Here is a 24,521-nt window from a genome sequence, read left to right as displayed (position 1 = left end):
ATTTTACCAAACGAAAAACCCAGAAGCTCCATCATGATCTACCTACAGCGTCGAGTCAAAAGTACACAATAACGTCATGAAGCCTGAAAACGCCTTGGGGAGGGGGGGGAGAAGTGCTGGCTACTTTCTGCAGCTGAGGTGGCATCCTCCTTCTCCGGGCGAACGGGGAGGAGGAAGAGGGGGTCCCCCCCCCCTCGATCGATCGAGACTCTCCACCTTCCGCTCTCAAAGCAGCAGCAGCAGCAGCAGCAGCACACCCACCCCCGTCCTCAGCTGCATAAAATCTCCTCCTGCCAGAACAAAATGTTTCTCGTCATACTGTTGCCTGACCTGGAGCCCCACCAAGATTTCGAGTCGCGCCTCAATGTCCCCCGTGACATAGCCTGCCTTGTCACTGAACGCCAGAAGAGGCACTGCGGTAACGTGGCTCGCCTATCGGGAGATGACCCCAAATGGCCTGAGGGGAGGAGGAGGTGGGGGGGGGCATGATGCCCACGCCAGCCGTGGTTCCGATACATGTTGCCTGGAAACGACGGGCATGAGACAATCTGCTTGGGAGCTTGCCTGGAACGGGGATAGGGGGTTGATGCACATAGGCAGAGAACGGCAGGGAAGAGAGTGTGCGGCGACTATGCGCTCTCTTCATTCACTAAGCGCTAAAATGTTAAACAATTTCGCTATTACTGAAGTGATTTTATCCAACATAAAGGAACCTCCCCCACCCCCCGACGCGAGACAAGAGGGAGAGGAACTCCTAATCGGACACCCACACGTGGGGGGGGGGGCGGTTTGACCCCCCCCCACACCCACCCACACGAAGGACAACAGGTCGTCTTACTTCCAAGCGAAGAGGACGAACGGCCCCCGGCGGGCAAAATCCCTCTTGCCGGCATGGAGACCACACACAATTCTAAATAGTGCTCTGCATGACATTCCAATGATTTATTTGCCGGATGTCACTTTACCATTGGTTGTTCCTCTTGCCAAGCTATTCTATTCGCCCAAGTGGCACCACCCTTCCACCTCCTCGGTAGCGAAGGAGTTATGAGATGTAAAATGACGTCCAGAAAGGAACGGAATGGAATGTGGTGAAGAAGTGATTCGCATATTTTGTACTGAAGTCAGCCACTTTCCTATGATAACGTACTTTCTACATTTTCGTTCTGGTTAATAGCAAAAGACTTTCTTTGTGGGGGGGGGGGCGGGGAGCGGCCTTTGGGTAAGAGGGGAGGTCTCGATGCCGAAGTACCTGCCCCTCAACTGAATAAAATCGGAATACAAACCAGAACAAAATATATAATAAGTGTCACCACTGTATGACGTCTCTCGCTCAGGTGAGGTAGCCTACCACTGGTGTCACTTCCGGGTACTACCTTGGCTGGCGTCTTCTGCGAAATAGCTGTCGAACAAGAAACATTTCTTCACGTCGAAAGTTTACGATACGAGAGTCAAAAACCAGAAAGTAACGGCAAAAATGAATAAATATATAAATACATGAACAAATAGATAAATTCATAAGTAAATACATAATCGTTCACTTCGTATATAACACGATGCAATGCTGACACTATGGACCCCGCTACTCCTTACTTAGAAGAAGCCGCTCCGCAGGCAACGTTGACTGTACCAGTTGCGATGCGTTGGGTGGGCCTACACCTCTGTTCCACCCACTTCCACACGAAGCAAAGGCGACGGCTTTGACAGCACTTCAGTGCCTCCTGGCGTAAGGTCGCCTTGCTTACGGTCTTCTGCTAGTGTGATGTGTGGTTTGTAGTGTAGTGTAACGAAGTGTAGTGTAGCGTGTAGTTTGGTGTAGAGTCGAGTGATGTAGCACGTGGAATGAGCGTGATTTGTTAAGTTGTAGTGTATGATCAGGTGTAGTGGTGTACTTATGACGGGATGTGATGTGACATTGCTTGCTACAGCATGGCGTTAGTGGAATAGTCGGATACCACAGTTGTGTTTCGTGGCCTCAACTGGAACAACCGAGAAACGTTCAGTTTCATGTGGAGTAGAGCGGATGTGGAGGACAGTGGAAGGCTGTGGAGTACACCATACTGGGAAATGTGGAATCTCATGGGGGTGAGAAAAAGGTCGTAGGAAAAAAATATTATATATATATATATATATATATATATGTGTGTGTGTGTGTGTGTGTGTGTGTGTGTGTGTGTGTGTGTGTGTGTGTGTGTGTGTGTGTGTGTGTGTGTGTGTGTGTGTGTGTGTGTGTGTGTGTGTGCAGTATAATGTCGAATGACGTGAGGGGAGCGTGTGGCGACGAGTAGTAGTGGGAAGTATAAAAGTCGCATACCGAGAAGTCACGTGGTGCGGAGTGGCTGGCCGAGAGTGATGGCGAATACGTATGGGGAGGTGTAATGAAGTGAGAGAGCTCGTAATGGAGTGCATACGGAGGAGTAGTGCGAGATGGAGTCGCGGGGTGAACATGAATGTTAGGAAAAAACGGAAGAGAGAGAAGTCAGACAAGAGAAAGGAAATAAAAGAGGGGTTAGAAGAGGAGGGAAGGGAGAGGAGGGAGAGAAGATATAGGAAAGAAGACAGTGGAAAGAAGGGAGAGAAAAGAGAGGGTTGAGAAGAGAGGAATGAGAGATAGAAAAGACTGGAGAGGGAAGAGAGATGGAAGTGGGGAAAAAAGAGAGGGGAGACAAGAAAGGGGAGAGAAAGTAACGAGAAAAAGGTGGATATACTGTAAAATATAGGAGAACAGAAAGAGACGAAAGAATATATAGGAAATTAAAGAAGAGCGATAAGTGATGAGGGACGGGTAATAAAAGAGCAGGTAGAGAGACAAAAACGCAGAAAGAGAGAGGGAGAGGGAGGGAGGGAGAGGGAGAGAGAGAGAGAGGGGGGGGATGGGGAAGATAGAGATAATGGGAGAGAAAGAGAGCGGAGAGCGGGGAGAGAGAGAGAGAGAGAGAGAGAGAGAGAGAGAGAGAGAGAGAGAGAGAAAATAAAGAGCAACACGGCGATGAATGCCCAAGAGTGGTATCGGTGTGGTGTAAAGGTGGTGGAAGATACAACTGGGCAGTGAACTGCGTAAGTATTAGAGAAATGCGAAGGAGAAAAGAGGAGGTGAACAGAAGAGGATGTGGATGAACTGGGAGGAAAAGATGAGGGGGTGGAAGAAGGAAGAGAAGAACGGAGAGAGAAGTTGAAGAACTTGGGAGAAGAATGGAAAAGAGGAGGGAAAAGTATAGAGTAGGGAAGATAGAAGAGGAGGAAACAAGGCGAGAGAGGGGGAGGAGGAGGAAAAGAAAGTGTGAATAGGAGGGGGAAATGGAAACAGCGAGGAAAAGAGATGCGGAGAGAAAAGAAGTGACGAAGAGATGAAATGGAAGAGAAGGGGGAGAAGAAGAGAACAAGGAGGACAATAATAATAAAAATGAGGAGTACGAAGATGACGAGGAGGAAGAGGAGGATTGCTGTCGCCGCACGAAGTGCGCGAGACCGGAGAGCGGCGAAGGATGAGGTTGAGGCGCACGAGGGTCGGGAGTGGCGTAGTATCTTGTCTCAAGTAGTGGCGCGGCGCGGCTCACTACATTAACCCCCTTTACTACGGTGACGCACTCTCAAACATTTCACTCAGTGGTTGGCGCCGGGTCTTTTTTTTTTTTTTTTTCTTCTCCAACCATGTATATTGTAATATATTGTGGTGGTGTGTAGGATTTTTTTTTTTTTTTTTTTTTTTTACTGGTAATACAGGTGGTTATGACTGTTGCGTAAAAAACATACATGAATCCATATATATATATATATATATATATATATATATATATATATATATATATGACACAGGAAACCCACAGTCGGAGAAAATAAACTTCGAATAAAGAAGAATCCTATATTTCGGCTATCAACTGTAGCCCTCTTCAGGAAAGTACATAAGACAGAGTACAGAGGGGACTTATATACTTTCCTGAAGAGGGCTACTGTTGATAGCCGAAATATAGGATTCTTCTTTATTCGAAGTTTATTTTTTCCGACTGTGGGTTTCCTGAGTGTCATTTACAAATGTGCTACTACATTTCTGTTTAGAAATATATATATATATATATGTTGTCAGGCCCTGCTATGGTGCTGTGTCTTACTGCATTGCTTCTGATCCAAGCAGTAAACATAGAACAGGAATGACTCTTCATCTACAAGATGCTAAGATGAAAGACAAATGGGTATGGGATGGGTGAAAGGTGAGTGCATACCTTGGCTGATCACCCCAATATAAGGGGAAAAGCTACTGTTGGTGTGTGTATGTGCATACATGCGTGTGTGTGTAGAAACCATCAATACCAACAAGTTCATTATCATAATATCCTATAAACTCAACAAGACATACTCCTTCCTCCTGGAAAGCATGATGGCCAAAAATTTCACCTTCTGAAAGGTACCTTTCATCATGCCAACATGAAGCCCATGGGTCCTGTGCCCTTAATACATTGGGATGATAGCCATAAGATTGCCAAGGTCAACATTCCACTTACAAATGGCACTCCTGACGAGTCCATCCACAAAACAACCCTCTTCAGAAGGCACTTTTGAAAGGGAACATCAAATCTGACTCAAGAAATGGATCCCAATACCCTATCTTACTGGAATCCCTCTGTGAAGTCCCCTAACTCCCCCACATGAGCTTCTACCTGATATCTTGCCTTATAGTATTGTCGTTGCAGCAACTGGGTGGACAAGGAATTTATATGTTGTGTATAAATAGCTGGCCTTCGGCTTCATATTACTGTGTAAAGTCCATATTACACCTGTACTACTGTACTTGCACTTGTATCCTCATGAAAGCACAATCTCAGCCCTGTTGAGCCATGTTTCTGTGCAACTGTCTCATTCGCTACCTTTGAGTATGTCAACTACGTATATAAGCAGCCTGGTTCTGTAACCAGATGCCCAGCCCTCCTATGTACTTGTAGCACATAGCAAGGCCTTGCGGTAAAGGTCGACCCTTCGGGCGACCAACCGACCCAGAGACCGATGCTCACACCTTCACTTGAATAAAACCAACAAACCAAGGTGATTCTCATTCAGCTCACTATGATCCCTACCCAAGTAACATCTTTTGTTACATACACATACCAAGGCTTTTTGTTACACCTTTTTGTTATACCTCTACATAAAGAGAGGTGCCCCACAATTAACATTTATGTTCTTCCCCTAAGTGCCAAAGATATGCATCCCTCGAGGTGCCAGAGTAATGAGGAACACTAAATGTGCTTTATTACACTTCATGCAGCCACTGTGAATTTTCCTAATTCTTGTTAAATTATCATTGTATTCTGAAGCTCTACCATTTCCTACTTGGCAAATATTCTTTTGAGGGAGGCAAACATTGTAAATACTACACCAGGTCAAGACAAAGTTGTTTTTCACTATAAGTTTGTACATATTCTCCTAAACACCTCATACTGTATGTATGTATGTATGTATGTATATATATATATATATATATATATATATATATACAGTACTTCTCATTAACAGACTAAAAGGGGGGTAACAGTGTCCATTGATGTGAATAATCCGTTGATTTGGAGTGGTTTTTGGGTGGCATAATAGTGATTGCACAGCACTAAACAAGAGCCCCAAAAACACCGAAAACACAGTGCAAACACAGCTAATTAACGTCCATTAATAAGAGGTAGTACTGTATATACATATAAATAAATATACACTATATATATATATATATATATATACATGCATTGTTAAATTCGACAGCATTGAGGAGGTTGTTGATCTTCTTATGGGTATTTTCAGGCTTTCTAACAAGGATTAGGCCATATGGGGGGTGGCCATAAACCAGATTGCCAAAAAAAATTATTCATATATTTTCAATGTTTCGTCTTCAAGGAGACATCATCAGGAAAATTTGTAACATATAAATTACCAACATACAGAAACAAAGAACAGGGGTATTAACAATGACAAAAATTCACCAATCATGAAAATAGACATCAATATATCAAATCGTAAAGTAACACAGATACAGAGCCCGTTGGTGATCAATACTTACAAAATTAAAGATCTAAAGAAATGACAAAAGATAGCACGGGTAGTTGACTTATATATCAGATCCTACCCTGCATGGGTGGAGGGGGAGGGGGCAGAGGGCTGTGACCCATCTTGACCACATCGATATGGGGGTTGGGGTGGGGGTTGCAAACTCGGTTGGAGGGGGGGATGGAGGGAGTGGATGGGAGGAGGAGGGAGAGGGTGCTTATGACCCGACTTCGTATTGATAAAGGGTGTGGTGGTCATAGGAGGGTTTGGTTGGGGGGGGGGGTAGGGGTTTGCCGCACAGGCAAAAACATTGTTATATAAGTTAATGCTGGGGGTCAAGTTGCATTGGATGTTTGTAATAGGGCTATATTCTCTTATAAACATTGCTTCTAAAAGCTTAAGCTTATGTGCATCCCTATTGCTTGCAATTATCCTAGTGTTCTGAACTAAGTACTCACGGGTGGCGGTTTGGTTATGATATTTTCTCAGATGATGTTTAATAGCCCCATTTTGTAAGTGCATAGATATTCTCCTACTGAGACTACATCTAGTGTATCCAATGTAGATTGAAATGCAGGTTAGTCCCCAAAATCACATTTAAATTCATACACAACGTTGGTTTTAGAAATGGTCTCAGTATTACTATTTAGGTTGTTTTTCATAACCAAAGAGTTAGTTTTTGGGTTGGAGTAGAATACAACCACACAGATTTTCTTCTCATTAGAGACTGGGTGGCAGTTTTTAGTGATTTCTTTTATGATTTTTTCATCTTTTTTGTACGCCTTAGTAAAGATGTTATGATAATAAATGTTAATAAATTGGGGCTTAGAGGATGTTTGGGGGGAAAGGTGGTCACAGATAATTTTATTACAAATAGAATCAAACTCACAGTTAGGAAAACCATTATTTACAAGAATCTGACAAATGTGTTTCAGTTCTGTATGTAGGGCCTGCCATGAAGAACAAACTTTGATAGCCCTACAGACATAAGCTCTAATGACACTGATCTTATAATTGTAGGAAGGCAATTCTTATGAAAGATATCATTCATATGAATTGCCTTGCTACAAATGAGAACAAAATCAGTTCTCATCTACTACAAAAATCCCAAAACTTCCTCTCTGATCATGACAAACAATTCGTCTAGGCGATCAGCTTCACATCTAGAACTAATGTGGTATACCAATATTGTTGTTCTTCAGATGATTGTAAGCCTCTTCCCCATTGGTTTTACTAGATGTAAAGTCAACCATCGCCTATCTTTACATCTACAGAGGGAGCAATCAAAGAACATCATAAGAATTTCCACAATGCTGTACTCAAAAGGGATGAATTGATCAATTCCACCAAAATTATTGGATCGAGTGATAAACCTAGGAGACTACAATTACTCGAAGCCTTTCACATTAGAGACAAAGTTCCAGTCATTAACATCCAGAGCAATTTAATCTCTACCATCCCATTATATAAAAACAAAAATCCCCCACTCCTCCCTCCCTCTACCCCCTCTCTCCCTTCGTCTCCCCCTCCTCACCCTTCCACCTCCACCTCCTCTCTCCCCCACGGTGACCACACCCACCTAACCCTCTCTCACCCCCAAACCCCCTTACCCTGTGACCTCTGAGATCCCTTTTGTCTGACCTCTTTTGTCTGACCTGATCTTAGGCTTATACTGTATATATATATATATATATATATATATATATATATATATCTGCCAACCCTGACTTGTCACTTTCTTTATCTCTTCCCTTTAAATGTAAGTCTTCTTGTCACTGTATTTTTTTGCATTTATATTGTATCCCTCATATTTTACTTGCACACAATAGTCATCTTTACTATATGTAATTTTTGTATTTTTGTCACCATTACTGTAACTATGTAATTTTTGTTATTTCAGTTTACTCTTGAAAATGTCTTCTTCAAGATGAAATATTGAGTTCAACTAAGAAAAAATGGAAGAATATAGTGATTTGGTTTCAATTCACCCGGTTAATGGCAAATCTCTAATCAGGAAAATTGATAGAAAGAAAAAACTGAATAACTACAACAATGCTGTTGTTTTTAACTCCACGTGTATACCTATATATATATATATATATATATATATATATATATATATATATATATATATATATATACATATATATATATATATATTATATATATATATATATATATTTGAATATTGAGGGAGCAGATTCTCTCGTAGACAAGAGTTATTAAATTCAAAAGCATTGAAGAGGTTGTTAATCTTCTTAAGGGTATTCTCAAGCTTTCTAACAAGGACTCGGCCATTTGTGGGTGGGCATTAACCAAATTGCCAAAATAAATAATTTATTCAATGTTTTGTCTGCAAGGAAACATCTTCAGGAGAACCGGTAACGTATAAATTACCGACATACAGAGACAAAGAACAAGGGTATTAACAATAACAAAAATTCACCAATCATGGAAATAGACATCGATAAATCAAGAAAATAGACATCAATAAATCAAATCGTAAACCTATACAGATACATAGACCGTTGGGGATCAATACTTACAAAATTAAAGATTTAAAGAAATGACAAAAGAAAGCGTGGGTTGGTGACTTATATATCAGAGAGCCTAACCTGCTTAGGTGGTGGAGGGGGAATACCTATATACATATATGTATATATATATATATATATATATATATATATATATATATATATATATATATATATATATATATATATATATATACACACACACATTTCAACAAGAACCCACTGTGTTGGATAAGAAGAAATGAAATAGATATCCATATATTTCGATCACGGACTGTGATCCTCTTAAGTGGAATACAGAGTAGTGGAGCAAAAGGCATGTCTTATATACAGAGAAAGAAGAAGGAACATGGGCAGGGCTCAAGTGGCGTCTAATGCTTTGCGTGGCAAATCACCCGCCTTCACCAAAGATGGTAATAATTTATTGACTGCCCAGGTAGTAATACAGTCTGGTGACCATTGTCCATTTGAAATATCAAAATTAGGAAATTTATTTATCAAGGAGGATTCTATTTTTTTCCTTTTGAAACTGCACTTTGAATCAAAAATAATTTTTGTCTTATTCCAATCCATATGATGGCCTTCCTTGTCTACGTGTTGGAAGACAGCGGAATTTTGTTGTGCATATTTAACTGAATTCTTGTGTTCTTTCATTCTAGTGTGTAAATCTCTACCTGTTTGTCCCCAATATACCTTATTACAATCCAAGCATGGAAGTTTATAAACACCTTGATTTATTTCTTCTCTAGGTCTTAGGTATACATTAACTGTTTTCTTAGACAAGTTATTGGGAGTACTAAAAACAAAGTTTATGTCTTTCTGTGGTAGATATTGCAAACTATCATTTAAGAACTTATTATAAGGCAATTTGATACAGTTTTTGTCCCATACAAAATTCTTAGTGTAGTGGGAAGTGGATCCATAGTGACTAATTTTGGCTTTGCTTAGGGCTCTATTTAAAAACCAAACAGGATACCCTATTCTTTTTAATTGATTCCTAATTGTTGTTATCTCCATTTCCAAATAATGTGGACTACATAATCTGAGTGCCCTCAGGAAAAGACCTGAGGCAACACTATATTTAATTTTATCTGGATGGTGGCTGAAAAAGTGTACATAACTCCCCGTATGTGTGGGTTTTCTGTACACTGTAAAAGACAAATGATCCTGATGTCGTATTAATAGAATATCTAGAAATGGCAATCTATTATCCACCTCCCATTCAACTTTCAATTTTATATTAGTGGTTAAGTTGTTGAGTTTTTCAAAGAAAACATTAAAGATCCCCACTCATCAGCCCAGATCATAAAGATGTCGTCCACATACCTGTACCAGAACATACCTTGTGGCTTAATGTCCTGTAGAACTACTGTCTCGAAATACTCCTTATATAAGTTAGCTAACACTGGGGAGAGATTGGATCCCACTGAACAACCAAACTTTTGTTTATAATATTGATCTTTAAATGAGAAAGTATTTGTGTTAGCACATAATTCCGTTAATTTAATGATTTTGCTGACAGAGATTGGAAATTGGTCCCGATAATGTTGAAATTTTGTTTCAAGGAAAGCCAAAACCTCAGCTACATTGATGCAGGTAAACAAAGAAACTACATCAAGACTTAGTAATTTTCTCTGTCCCAGTGAATGATGACTCTTGATCTTACTTATGAAATCTTCTGAATGTTTTATATGTGTTGGAAAAACACCTAGAAACACTCCCCCATTTGGATTTTACACTAAGGTGACCTGCTGTTTTCTGTCACTGATCCAAGCTCTAATCCATTCAAACACTTTTCCTCTATTGCCATGGGCTTTGATTTTATTTAGTAGTCTTTGGTGGGGCTCCTTGTCAAACGCTTGACTAAAGTCAAGGTAAAAACATTGTAACTATTGTTCTTGTCTGATGCCTTATGTATTTTAGTGTAAAAAGATAGAAGATTAGTCACACATGACTTACCCTTGGAGAAAACATGCTGAGTCACGAATCAAATTATGTCTCAATATGATCTCTCAATCTCTTGGCTATCATTGATTCAAGCATTTTACCTATAACTGATGTCAAACTGATTAGCCTGTAGTTGCACATAGACAATCTATCTCACTTTATGAAAACAGGAACAATGTTTGCCTGCCCCTAAGTAATAGGCACAAAATCAGTGTCTTCTGATTTGTTAAATATTTCTGTTAACTAGTCACAGCTTTCAAATTTACACTCTAAGCACTCTGAAAAATTTCGTCTGGACCTGGGGAGTTTGTAGCTTTTAGTCTTTCAATCTGTTTGACTACTTCTACCTTACTAATGCAGATATTACTCTACTTTCTCCATTGCCACTGAAAATCAAATCACAATCAGGTACCTTATCTAACTTCTCCTTAGTGAGCCTTGAGAGAAAATATTTGTTAAATGACTCGCTCATTTTTTCTTCTGATTCTATCATGACATCTTTGTCGTTTCTAATTAGGCCCATCCTTTCCTCTTTTGCTTTTGTATTGTGTTCACTTCCCAAGGAATAGTTTAAGGATGGCCTTTTGCCACTATTGCCCATTTCTAGTAATTTGCATTTTTTGGTGCTGAACTTCATTTCCCATTGTTGGCTCCATGCAAAAATAGTATCTATTTTGGCAATAAACTACCTTCCTCATTTTTCACTCTTATGATTTTTGTGTCATCTGCAAACATGTTTGTGTAGCTTGTTGTTCCTTCCATTATGTCACCGACATAGGCAAGAAATATCATTGGTGCAAGAACTGAACCTTGTGGAACTCCGCTTGTTACTGCTCTCCATCTTGACCTCTTATCCTTTACTACTGTCCTCATGTATCTTTCCTTCAAAAAGTCAGTCATCCATTCTAATAATTTGCCACTCAGTCCTCCATTGTGCTCCAATTTTCACAGAAGTCAACTGTGAGGTACTTTAACAAATGCCTCCTCTAGGGGATTGAAGATGGTTAAAGAAAACAGAGAAAAGTGGGAGTTGAGCCAGTTGTTGTTTGCTGATGATACTGACCTTGTAGCAGGGTCAGAGGGGAGATTAAGGGATAAAGAATAGTACTTGCCCTATAAATCTGGTTGCTGCAGGCAACTTTATTCACCTCTTTTAAGGTACCTCTTCAATAGGGAAGTATTTAAATCTATCCCCATGTACCTCTTTCCTACCAAAATGTACTTGCCTTTTTGCTATAGCTACTCTGCCTTCCATAAAAAACAGTACATGCCCTATAATACTGGCTGTTGCTGACAACTTTATTCACCTTTAACACAGTACCTCTTCAGTAGGGAACTATCTAAAACTATCCCTATTTCCATCTTTCCTACCAAAGAGTACTTGTCTTTTTGTCACTGCTACCATCAGCCTATTTCACTCTGAGGTATCTCTAAAGGAGTGGGGGTTAACAATTTACTGGTAATCAAGTATTTCTCCAAGAACTCCAAGTAGAAAAAATATATACACTGCAGTGAGAAAATTAAACATAAGACCATAAGAATGGGGGAGACTGCAAGAGACCATAAGGCCTACACTATGTCCATTACTGCCTATTATCCCTATTTGTGAGGTTTTCTTCTCGTAAAGCAACTAATTGTTTCAGCACTTACTGCATAGTTACTAAGTCTATTCCTTTCATTAACCATTCTATTGGTAAACCAGTTCTTAAATATTTCCCTTTTAAACCTAAATTTGTCCAATTTACATCTTAATATGGTGACCTTGCCTGCATCACTCATTATAGCCCTTGACTCATTTGAATACCTATATTATATCATCCCACGCTCTAGCTGAAAATTTACAGTACTATAATATTCTATCCCAAAAGAAAACAAACCTTTAATTATCTGAAGTAACATGACTTCACACAAGATTTATCTGTCTAACAGAGGCCTACCTGTTCCCAATGAGAAATCCATTTTCATACATGGACTTCTAAAGATTCCATAAAATCTCATCCTTACTCCATCACCAAAAATCAAGCTGTCTGTACATTTAAAGCAAAACATCACTTACCTATTCTTGCATTTGGCAGTAAACCTCCCTTTGACTCCTAAACTCATTTCAGATGAGTCAGATTTCCCCTCCAAGTACAAGCTTGTCTTACCCGGTGGACAGGAGCAGGAGCAGCAGCAGGCCAGAGCAAGGAGCGCCACACCATGTAGCCCCGCGGATGCCATAGCCTCAGCAGGGTGCCTCCCCCGCAACCATACCTGCAACATAATACACAAATGTATCTCAACTGAAGGCACCTTAATAAAATTGCACAGATAATTTTTTAAATAACCCATTAAAGATTCACTATCTATAAATACTCTATCCCAGCTAATACCAGATCATTTTACTTAGCTGGGATAAGTCTTCAGTTCTCAAAAGGTTAAAACACACAATAAATTCTTGAAGTGTTACTCTGCTCAAGTTTATTTCTTTGGGAAACACACACACACACACACACTTTCAACGAACGGACGGCTTGAAAGACGTTCTGAAGAAAAGTGCCGATTGTGGATCCCAACGCAAAGAGAAGTGCCTTTTTGTATTTACAGGGTGGGGGGGAAATTGCTCATGGGGCAGTGGGTAAGTAGAAAAAGAGGAGAAGGGGAGGAATTGCTGGGGAAATGGAAGGAAATGAGGAAGTAGAGGACTTGGCCCAAGCAGACCGCCGAAAAGTAAACAAACGACCCCAAGCCCAACTGGGAGACGATGAAATGTCTAATAAGAATGTAAAGATTAGAAGTATAGATAGGAGCAATACAGTAGAAAGTGATGAGAATATTTTCCAGGGATTTAAAGAGAGTGGGGGGGACACAAACCCCCCCCGACTGACAAGACTAGAGGAGAAGGTTGATAAGGTGATCGAGGACTTGGAGCGTAGGTTCGGTCATATGAACACCATTTTACAGAGGGTTGAAAGATTAGAAGAACTAGAGAAGGCGAATAAAAACTTAACTGATGAAATAGAAGACCTAAAAAGACAGTTAAGAGATGTAAAGGTGGAGAATGAGGAATTGAGGAAGAATAGTAAAGAAAACAGAGAGGCAATAGCTAAAGAAGCTAAGAATTGGAAAGCAACCCAAGAAGGAAATAAGGATTCATTCACTGACATAGTCAAACAGCAATTGAAAGAACATACTGAAGACTCAGTTATTAAAGTGATGAGACAAAAGTAGAATATAGTAAGAGATCTAGCAGACAAGAAGAAATGTATAATTATATTAGGAATGGAAGAGAAACACAACCCAGATAGAACCACAAGAATCAAAGAGGAAAATGAAAAAGTAAGCCAATTACTAGAGTCAGTTCAGGAAGATGAACCAGAAATTATTAAACAAATCGAAGAGAAATTTAGACTCGGAAAGTATAGCACAGACAAGACCAGACCAATTAAAATTAAATTCAAGTCACAAACAACGGCAGAGAATATCTTATCCAAAACAGGGAAACTAGCAACAAGTGAACAATATAAAAAGGTATGGATAAAAAGGGAAATGAATAAAGAGGAAAGAGAGGAAGAAAAGCAGAAAAGACTTGAAGCTAAGGCAAAAAACGAGAACAGAACGGAGTCAGAGAAAGAGAGATTCTATTGGAGAATAGTGAATATGAAACTAAGGAAGTTCGACATACAAGAGAAAAACATAGGGGAAACAGAGAACACAATGGAAGTGGCAGAAAACTAAGAGTGTCTTACACAAATATAGATGGATTAATAACAGGATTGAATGAGCTGAATGATTATTTGAAGGAAAAAGAACCGGACATAATGGGAATTGTAGAAACAAAATTAAAAGACCCACTACCACCCAACAGTGTAGGACACGATGCATACAATTGTTGGATTAGAAACAGAGAGAAAAAGGAAGGGGGTGGAGTTATGTTCCTCACTAAGAAGGATATAAACGTGAAAGGTGTCATATATGGAAAGAATACAGTAGAGATGATTATGATAGAAGTGGAAGACAGAGATAAGAAGAGCAGAAAATTTGTGATAAATTATGTGCCTCCAAAAACAGCCTCATGGGAGGAGAGTGAACATAAAAGTATGTTAGAGGACACAAAGATAACATTAAACAAGATAATGGAAGAGGGAAGAATAGTTATGATGGGCGACTTTAATTGCAAAGAAATCTGCTGGGAAGAAATGACAGTAAAGGGTGGAGACGACTCATGGGGAAACGCTCTACTTGAGATGATTATTGACCACACAATGACACAATGGATACAGGAGAACACTAGGTATAGAAATGAAGAAGAACCATCGAGACTAGACTTATTAATTACATCTGAACCTAGAATAGTGGACAAGATTGAATATAAAACACCAATAGGTAAAAGTGACCACATATTGATTGAACTGGAACTTAATGAAGAAAAATATATCAAAAGAAATGAACAATATAGAAAAGGAAGAATGATGTATGAAAAAACAAACTTTGATAAAATAAGAGAATTCTTTCAACAAGAAAACTGGGAAGAAATATACAAAGAAGAAACATCAGTGGAAGAGAAATGGAATATTTTGACAAAAATATACAAAAAAGGAGTGGAAAAGTATGTCCCAAGACAAAAACAAGAAAAAGAATATGTAAAATGCTGGTACAACAAAAGTTGTAGGGAGTTAAAAGACAAAAGAGACAAAGCCTGGACCAGATGGAAAAAAGACAGACCTGAAAAATGGAAAATATATACCGGTTATAGAAATGAATATGTACAAACGTGCAGAGAGGAAAAGAGAAAATATGAAAAAGACGTCATACAAAAATGTAAAGATCAACCAAAACTATTCTACAGATTTGTAAACAATAAACTGAAAAACAAACAGGACTTGGAGAAATTAAGACAAGGGGGAGTTGAATACACTGAGGAAATGGAAATGGCGGAAATTATGAACAAACATTTTAAATCAGTGTTTACAAGGGAGAACATACAACCTGAAGAGATTGAATGGAAAGAGAAAGTCCCCCCTATAGAAGAAATAGAAGTATCAAAGAATGAAATATTGATACACTTGAGTAATCTTGATGTCAGAAAATCGCATGGACCAGATGAAATAGCAAACTGGATACTGAAAGAATGCAGGAATGAACTGGCAGACAAAATACATAGCATAATAAGCAGTTCTTTGAAAGAAGGAAAAGTTCCAGAAGATTGGAAAAAAGCAAATATAGTACCTATATATAAAGGAGGAAATAAAGAACCTACCAACTATAGACCAGTCTCTCTAAAAAGTACAATAGCAAAAATTTGTGAAAGAATTATCAAAAGTAGATGGGTAAAATACTTGGAAAAAAAACAACGTACTAAATCCAAGGCAATTTGGATTCAGACAAGGACGATCATGCGTCACCAATTTAATATGTTTCTATTCAAGGCTAATAGATATAATACAAGAAAGAGATGGATGGGCTGATTGTGCATTTCTAGACCTAAAGAAAGCTTTTGACAAAGTACCACATAAGAAGTTGCTTAAGAAATTAAAATCTGAAGGAGGAATACAAGGTAAATTGCTAAATTGGATGGAAGACTTCTTGCAAGAAAGAAAAATGAGAGTAGTGATAAGAGACCAGCACTCAGAATGGGATGAAGTAATAAGCGGTGTCCCGCAGGGAACAGTTCTGGCCCCAATAATGTTTGCTATATATATTAATGATATGGATGAAGGAATTGAAAGCTATATGAGCTTTGCAGATGATGCAAAACTACTGAAAAGCGTGAAAACTGAAGAAGATTGTGAATCACTACAGAGAGATCTAAATAAAGTACAGGAATGGAGTAGGAAGTGGGAGATGGAGTTCAATACAAAAAAGTGTAGTATAATGGAATTTGGAAAAAGCAAAAACAGAATAACAGGATCATATAATTTGGGAGAAGAAGGAATAAAAAAAGTAGAAAATGAGAAGGACCTGGGAGTCATTGTTATGAATAATATGTCACCTGAGAAACATATAAATAAGATTTTTGGAGAAACTTATAATTTAATAAGAACACTCAAAGTGGCATTTACATACCTGGATGAAGAAATGGCGAGGAAAATCCTAATCACTCTGATAAGACCAAGATTGGAATATGCAGCAACGATATGGTCACCAAGTACAAAAAAAATTATTAAAAAACTTGAAAGAATACAAAGAGCAATTACAAAATTGGCACCAACACTCTCAAAACTATCATATGAAGAGAGACTACAAAAACTTGAACTACAGACACTAGAGCAAAGAAGAGAGAGAGGAGATTTGATAGCTATTTACAGAATCATGAAAGGCATAGAAATTACTGATAGAGAGAATCTGATCAAATGGGATGACAGAAATACAAGAGGACACGAAAAGAAAAGAAAAAAAGACAGCTATAGAAGAGATTTGAAAAAGAACAGCTTTCCTCACAGAGTAATAGACAGTTGGAACAAGTTAGATGAGAAAGTGGTGTGTGCAAAAACAATACATGAATTTAAAAATAGTTTAGATAAAATGAGATATAAAGACGGGACCCCACGAGCATAGCTCCCCTTCCCGTAAAATACAACTAGGTACAACTAGGTAAATACACGATGAACCACTGTCTGGAATGGACATCTAGAAGGAGCTCTGGAGTACAGCGCTTTTTCGCTAAGCTGGAGGAAACACCTAGTCTGGTATTATATAGGAAAGGGAGAGCTTCACTTAATGAGTGACCGAAATGATTTATTAGAGTAAATCCACTGAGTGGAAAATAATTTAAAATGGAGGATGGTGAAGGCAGACAAAAATATGGTGAACCAACTAAAAGAAGACTAGATGTGAGCAGGGTTGAATCACCATTTGGTGTCATCCCCCCAAAAAAAGCTGTAATATGGAAACGCCTCTACGTAACCAAGGGTATGATGTAAAATATTGGTTTTTCCGGGTTTGCAAGAGAAGGTAGAAGACTAAGTAAAGGTATAGATTGCGAGATAAGGTATAAAAATATTCCATGAAATCAAGAGATTACAGGGCTAATGAATGAAATTATTATATCTAAAGGCAGAATGCAGGTCAATGTATAGAGAAATGAATGAGTTAAAAAGAATGCTGAGACCAACAGAGCTTAATGACCTAAAAAAAGAATTAAACATAGATAAGAATGAAAACAAAAGGATGAAAAATTAAGATACTAACAAAAATGAGGCTTTGAAAAGAGACATTAAGATACTAACAAAAATGAGACTGAAAAGAGAAATAAAAGAACAAATACAAGCAGTGACCAAGAAAGTTGGAGATACCATAAAAGAGACAGATCTCCAAGAAATAAAAAATAAATGGAAAGTAGATCAGGGGAAAAAAAAGGGTACAATTGGAAGAAAATGCAAAGGAAACAGTCATTAAAGTAATTGAAGAGAAATAAAATTGGGTCAGGGGCACAGATGATAAGAAAAAGTGTATAATAGTATATGGTATTAAAGAAAAACACAATGTAGCTAGATACTTTGGAGTAAAAGAGGATAAAGCAATAGCAAAAGAAATTCTGAAAGAGATACAAGAAGAGGGGCAAGGGATGGAAAAAGAAACAGAAGTGCATAAAATGGTACTATACTCTAAAGAAAAAAATAGTATGAAGGAAGTATGAAAAAGCAGTACAAAGTTCCTCATCACTCACCCATGCATGACCACCACTCACTGCCTGCTACCCTGAAGTGACAAAATGTGCAACTTTGCTACACCACCATGCCTAAACTAAAGCAAATAACTAATATTCAGTTTTCCTATACTTTTCTGTGTAATCTTTTATATTATACAGGTAAAATTTTCTTTTGAGAATTTCTTTTACACCAAACAATTTAGCACCACAGGTATGACCAACAAAACCTTATTGCACAGTTATCAGGCTAAACACTCCTCATAGTCAACAAGCTAAAGTACATAGACATACAAAATCCACTGTAAATCCTATAAATACTCCAAATTAACTGCTTTCAGACTGTCCACATAAATATTGTTGGTCCAATCCACCTGCATCACTGCCAAATTACCCCTACCCTTTACCTTACAAGTAATTCCTACCTTGTACTGACAGAGCTACATGTTGGACTGAAGCTGTACCTCTTGTTGATACAACAGCAAATTCTGTAGCTGCTCATTTGTCAATGGCTGGATCATAAGATTCAGAGTTCCCTTACATGTAATTACTGATAGATGTAGTCAATTCAATAGTGAATTGTTCTTAGATCTCTCAAATATTATTGGTTTTCACCATATGCATACCACCCCCAAGCCATTAGCATCACTGAATGGTTTCATCATTCTTTTAAATCATCTATTAAAGCATGTATTGGCAATTGGTTTTACTCACTTCCTATTGTACTTCTTGATCATCATGTAACCCCTCACTATACAGGTATCTCCCCCATTTACCACAGTTACAGGTGCCCATATGATGTGCCCTCAACCAACCCTTTATTTCTGATGAATGTACAACCAAGGAACCTTACAAATATTTATTAAGGGAATGGAAAACTTAATTTTTATTATTTTGCTCCATGCAACTGTCATTCATCACCAAAACCATATATTCCATCTGATTTGTATTCCTGCCCAAAATTATGGATGAGGAAAGATTGTGTGTGATAGAGCCTGAAGGCACCCTTATGATGTAATTCAAAGGAGAGGGAAAAAAAAAAAAAAATCCCCAAGGCAACTCCTGTGTCCACCGAGTCTCAAAACTACTCACCCTCCCTGTGAAAGACCTTCAGTGCCTGATGAAAGTGCTTTTAAAACAAAATGACAGTCCACCTCTACTAGCACACACTTCCATATCTGTTTCTCCTTCCCTAAAGAACCCGTCCTCTTACTCAATGCACTACTAGGTCCAGTTGTAATGTGCGTTTTCAGCTGCGTCTGAAATATGCATACTACTAGTGTACAACTCCCCACACTGTAACAGTAATTCTAGGAGGGGGAGCACCTGTAGTGGTGCTGTAAGTGTAAATGTTGTAACGAGCAAGAAACCACTCAGCTCTATGTAAGTGTTGTCAATTGCAGTAGTGATGTTTGTCCGCATGCATCACCCAGTGTTTAGATGACCTCAACTCCGAGAAGAGCTCAAAGAACTAGGTACCCAATCTGGGTGAGTCCGTGTATATGTGTATATATATATATATATATATATATATATATATATATATATATATATATATATATATATATAATATATATATATATATTGTATGTAAATGCAGTTATTTGTGTTCATATATATTACAAATCTATATACTTGTACCTTGCTATCATATTGTAAACTATATGCTTGTACCTTGCTATCATATTGTAAACTATATGCTTGTACCATTGTGTATATACTTGCAGGCCTCTCCTGCAAGTTTCATCTAATATATCAAGCAAGGAACGACCACTTGTGTATCGACCTTCAGTCACCTAACATGGGTGACAACTAAAGAACTATGCTGTGTTGGCTCAGACAGTGGCTTTTTGACTCATGGCATTCTAGACTCGAAGGTGCTGGTCAGCCAGTTCAACCAATTTATCTATCCAAACCATGATGGGTCACCTATTTGGCCTGAATCAAGGAGAGAAGCAGGTTGCTAGTCTCATGGGGTGCCCCAGCACAACCACAATATTGGACTATCACTCAGTCTTTAAGATTAATGTCTCCTGTCTTTTCAAGGATGTCACACAATGCAAGCATGTGAACTAATAAAAATATTATGCAAGAGGTCAAGACTTTTTGTCAGACACAAGCGCTTATTACGGCAACCATGTTGTGAATCTTTAATAACACAGGATTTCTCCAAGAATTCCACAATTTTGTTGCTCTGGATACACTCCATTAGTTTACAGACAGCTGATGTAAGGCTAATAGTCTGGTGATTACCAGGATTGGATTTGTCAGCCCTCTTGATTAAGGGCACAATATTTACTAGTTTCTACTCTTGCACAACTCTTCCAGATTGTAAAAATAAGTTAAAAATCACACTGAGGGGATTGCAGATTGCTTCTTTAACTTCCTTAAGTATTCTTGGGTAAATTTTCTCAGGTCCAGGCGATTTACATATTTTAAGTTTATCTATAACGCGCATCACATGTTCTGTAATATCCATGCAAAATAGGCGTATGGATACTGTCCTGATGAGAGTGGCTGTTCGTTTGCGATGTTTTCAATAGTGGACACTGACGCAAAATAACCATATAGGATGTCTGCCATTGCCCGAAGGCGATAGAGGCGAAGGTAAGGAGTGCACAGAGGAGAATGGAGAGATCAGTGATGGGAATAACACTGAGAGACCGAAAGAGAGCAAGTTGGATGAGAGAACAGACTGGAGTGAAAGATATTATGGAGGTGGTAAGAGTGAGGAAGTGGAATTGGACAGGTAAGTTAGCGCGAACGACTGATGAACAATGGAACAGAGGTGTTACGGAATGGACGCCGCGAGAGGGGAAGTGTGCTAAAGGGATACCAGACAGGTGGAGAGACGAGATGAAATCAAATCATCCTAGATGATGTGTGTGTGCAATTCACCATGGTTTCGGATTACGTGTTGGGCTCGTGATCGACAGTGAGATTATATTATCATTATTTCTTAATATAATCGGAACGCCTCACATCCCAGAGAGGCTTGTGGTCACATCTTCTCTATTAGATACCAAGCAAATGGTGAGAAGAGTTTTCGCGCGTAAGAAAACGTGCAATGTTTACATTACAGCAATAGCAAATTGACTGTTTGGTTATTGCCACAATATACATTCCATAAAATTTCTTTCCTATTTCAAGGTAATTTCATAACATTGAATAATTTATCTCTTATTACTGATTAAGTTTTATACTTGTTCAAATAAGTCGTAAACAAGAATACTCTTAACATATCTTCGGTTTTTCTCCCTCGAACCTCTTCCAAGGTATGGACTACAATGGAGTCGTTGGAACCAAATTCATCCGTTGACTACTGTAACCGTACTTTAAGCATTTCTCTCATGGTCGTCAGGTCTTCGAATTATCAAAAGGATATACACCGAGTAATGTAATACACAATACATCTGAAATGTAATATCTTTGGGTATGTTTGGATACACTTCAGTAAAGTGAAATATGAATTAGTTTTTCTATTATTTTTTGGTCATGGATAACTCGTGTTAAAACGATCACTAGGGTCGTGGTCATGGCCTCTGAGGTTCTTAATGGGGTCGCAGGCAGGAGAGGTTTGGAATCATTATCACGGGACAACAGTGCCGTATACCCCCCACTTAATTGCTACTCTTGTGGAGGTAATTGGTTGTGTGCAGCCTACGGTAATCAAGAGCGACAGAGCTGGAACACCACTCGGTCCATACAGATTCTAAAGTGGTGAACACAATTTGCCGCTGAAATGAACGGAAGTCTGTGGAGTGCAACTCCTCCATATACAGGAAGTCGACCTCCTTCACGAGCTAAGCATATCAGAAACATCACGTTAATGAAGGCACCAAAGAATGATTGTTTGGGGCACGGGCGAGATTCTAAATGATCTTCTATCTCTGTACCTTACCATGTCTAGTCTATTCTTCTTCGTGGCACTTCATGGTGACTAACCGCGTGGTGGCCCAGGGCCATCTCCAATTCATTTACGCGAATTCCCCTCGCTGGTGGTGGTAATAAGATCAATCCTTCGGGGCGCGACTTTGGCATATTTTATTCTGGCTCAGGCCAGCCCAACTTGTATAGCTCAGGGAAAGCAAACTCGAAACCAACAGTTTTAGTTAACCAAGTTATCACAGTCTTGTGTTTGCTCCTCTGCTGAACGAAAGCGTCTTTTGTTAGACACACACACACACACACACACACACACACACACACACTCTCTCTCTCTCTCTCTCTCGGTGGCACAGTGGTTGGAGTTCCTGGCTGCCACTACGGCGGTCCAGGTTCGAATCCCGCCCAGGACTGAAATAATTTCAGTATCCCTGCGCTGCAAATGTTACTCCAGCTCTCGTGGGCGGGGAGGTGTGTGTGTGTGTGTGTGTGTGTGTGTGTGTGTGTGTGTGTGTGTGTGTGTGTGTGTGTGTGTGTGTGTGTGTGTGTGTGTGGTCACAGTATTGCTCCATAGATCGGTCATACATGAGCTTTGAGCTCTCATCCGGGAGGGAAATCGCTGTCGATCACGAACCCAACACGTGATCCGAGACCATGGTGAATTACACACACACACACATGGGATAAGAAGAAATTAAAAGAGTAGAAAATGAGAATGACCTGGGAGTTATTATTATGAATAATATGTCCCCTGAGAAACACAATTTTTTTTTTTTTTTTTTTTTTGGAGACAAGCCCACCGGCTGCGCCGGGGGCCTTGGCCTGCGGCGCTGCGCGCCCTGGGCTACGCCCCTTTTTTGGAAAATAAAGAGTTCTTCGAGTTCTTCTTCGAGTTCTTCGAGTTCTTCTTCGAGTTCTTCTTCTTCGAGTTCTCCTTCGAGTTCTTCTTCTTCGAGTTCTTCTTCTTCGAGTTCTTCTCTTTCGAGTTCTTCTTTTTCGAGTTCTTCGAGTTCTTCTTTTTCGAGTTCTTCGAGTTCTTCTTTTTCGAGTTCTTCTTCTTCGAGTTTTTCGATTTCTTCTTCGAGTTCTACTTCTTCTTCTTCGAGTTCTTCGAGTTCTTCTTCTTCCTCTTCTTCGAGTTCTTCTTCGAGTTCTTCTTCTTCTTCTTCTTCGAGTTCTTCCTCTTCTTCGATTTCTTCGAGTTCTTCTTCTTCGAGTTCTTCTTCTTCACCGTAGTTGGCGGTGTAACCGATTTACCACCAAACGCGAAGGGTCAGTTTATTTTTTACTTATATAGAAACTTATAATTCAATAAGAACAATCAAAGTGGCACTTACATACCTGGAGGAAGAATTGGTGAAGAAAATACTAGTCACTTTGAGAAGACCAAGATTGGAGTTTGCAGCGACGACGTGGTCACCAAGTACAAAAACAATGTATAACAAAACTTGAAAGAATACAAAGAACCATTACGAAATTGGCACCAACACTCAGAACTATCATATGAAGAGAGACTGGCAAAACTTGAGCTACAGACATTAGAGCAAGGAAGAGAGAGAGGAGACTTGATAACTATTTATAGAATCATGAAAGGCATAGAAACTATTGATAGAGAGGCTCTAATAAAATGGGATAGTAGAAATACACAAGAGGACACGGAAAGAAAATCAAGGCAGTTATAGAAGAGACCTGAAAATGAACAGCTTTCCCCACAGGGTAATAAATGTTTGGAACAAGTTAGATGAGAAAGTGGTGTGTGCAAAAACAATACAGTCTAGATAAAACGATATATGAAGAGGGGACACACGAGCATAGCTCCCCTTCCCGTAAAATACAACTAGGTAGATACACACATAGCCATCCTGAGTCCACTGCTTAACAAAGGCCTTTCATGACTCACACGACTGCGCCAATGGCTACTACGTCACTCTTGCAAACTATTTGATTTCATCTCGTCCCTCCACCTGTCTGGTATCCCTTTAGCACACTTCCCCTCTCGCGGCGTCCATTCCGTAACACCTCTGTTCCATTGTTCATCAGTCGTTCGCGCTAACTTACCTGTCCAATTCCACTTCCTCACTTTTACCTCCCCCATAATATCTTTCACTCCAGTCTGTTCTCTCATCCAACTTGCTCTCTTTCGGTCTCTCAGTGTTATTCCCATCACTGATCTTTCCATTCTCCTCTGTGCACTCCTTACCTTCGTCTCTATCGCCTTCGGGCAATGGCAGACAATATGGTTATTTTGCGTCTATGTCCACTATTGAAAACATCGCAAACGAACAGCCACTCTCATCAGAACAGTATCCATACGCCTACTTTGCATGGATATTACAGAACATGATGTGATGCGCGTTATAGATAAACTTAAAATATGTAAATCGCCTGGACCTGAGAAAATTTACCCAAGAATACTTAAGGAAGTTAAAGAAGCAATCTGCAATCCCCTCAGTGTGATTTTTAACTTATTTTTACAATCTGGAAGACTTGTGCAAGAGTAGAAACTA

General features: G+C 39.2%; 1 protein-coding gene across 6 annotated transcripts in view; it reads right to left on the bottom strand.

Annotated features, from left to right (window-relative positions):
• The window catches only part of LOC143020634 (protogenin B-like), an 862,265-nt gene that overhangs the window by 324,105 nt on the left and 513,639 nt on the right, over positions 1-24,521 (bottom strand). For 5 of the 6 annotated variants that reach the window (XM_076177127.1, XM_076177126.1, XM_076177129.1 and 2 more), the window contains one exon: positions 12,650-12,755. The exons of the other annotated variant lie outside the window; for it this stretch is intronic. In XM_076177127.1, coding sequence (XP_076033242.1) covers positions 12,650-12,722 — 73 coding nt within the window. In that variant the 5' untranslated portion in view covers positions 12,723-12,755. The remainder of the gene's footprint in view (positions 1-12,649; positions 12,756-24,521) is intronic. 6 annotated transcript variants of the gene reach the window in all.

This window comes from Oratosquilla oratoria, chromosome 40, assembly GCF_046742065.1.
Source record: "Oratosquilla oratoria isolate Oo_2021 chromosome 40, ASM4674206v1, whole genome shotgun sequence".
Lineage (NCBI taxonomy): Eukaryota > Metazoa > Arthropoda > Malacostraca > Stomatopoda > Squillidae > Oratosquilla > Oratosquilla oratoria.
This window is presented reverse-complemented; position numbering and strand designations above follow the sequence as displayed.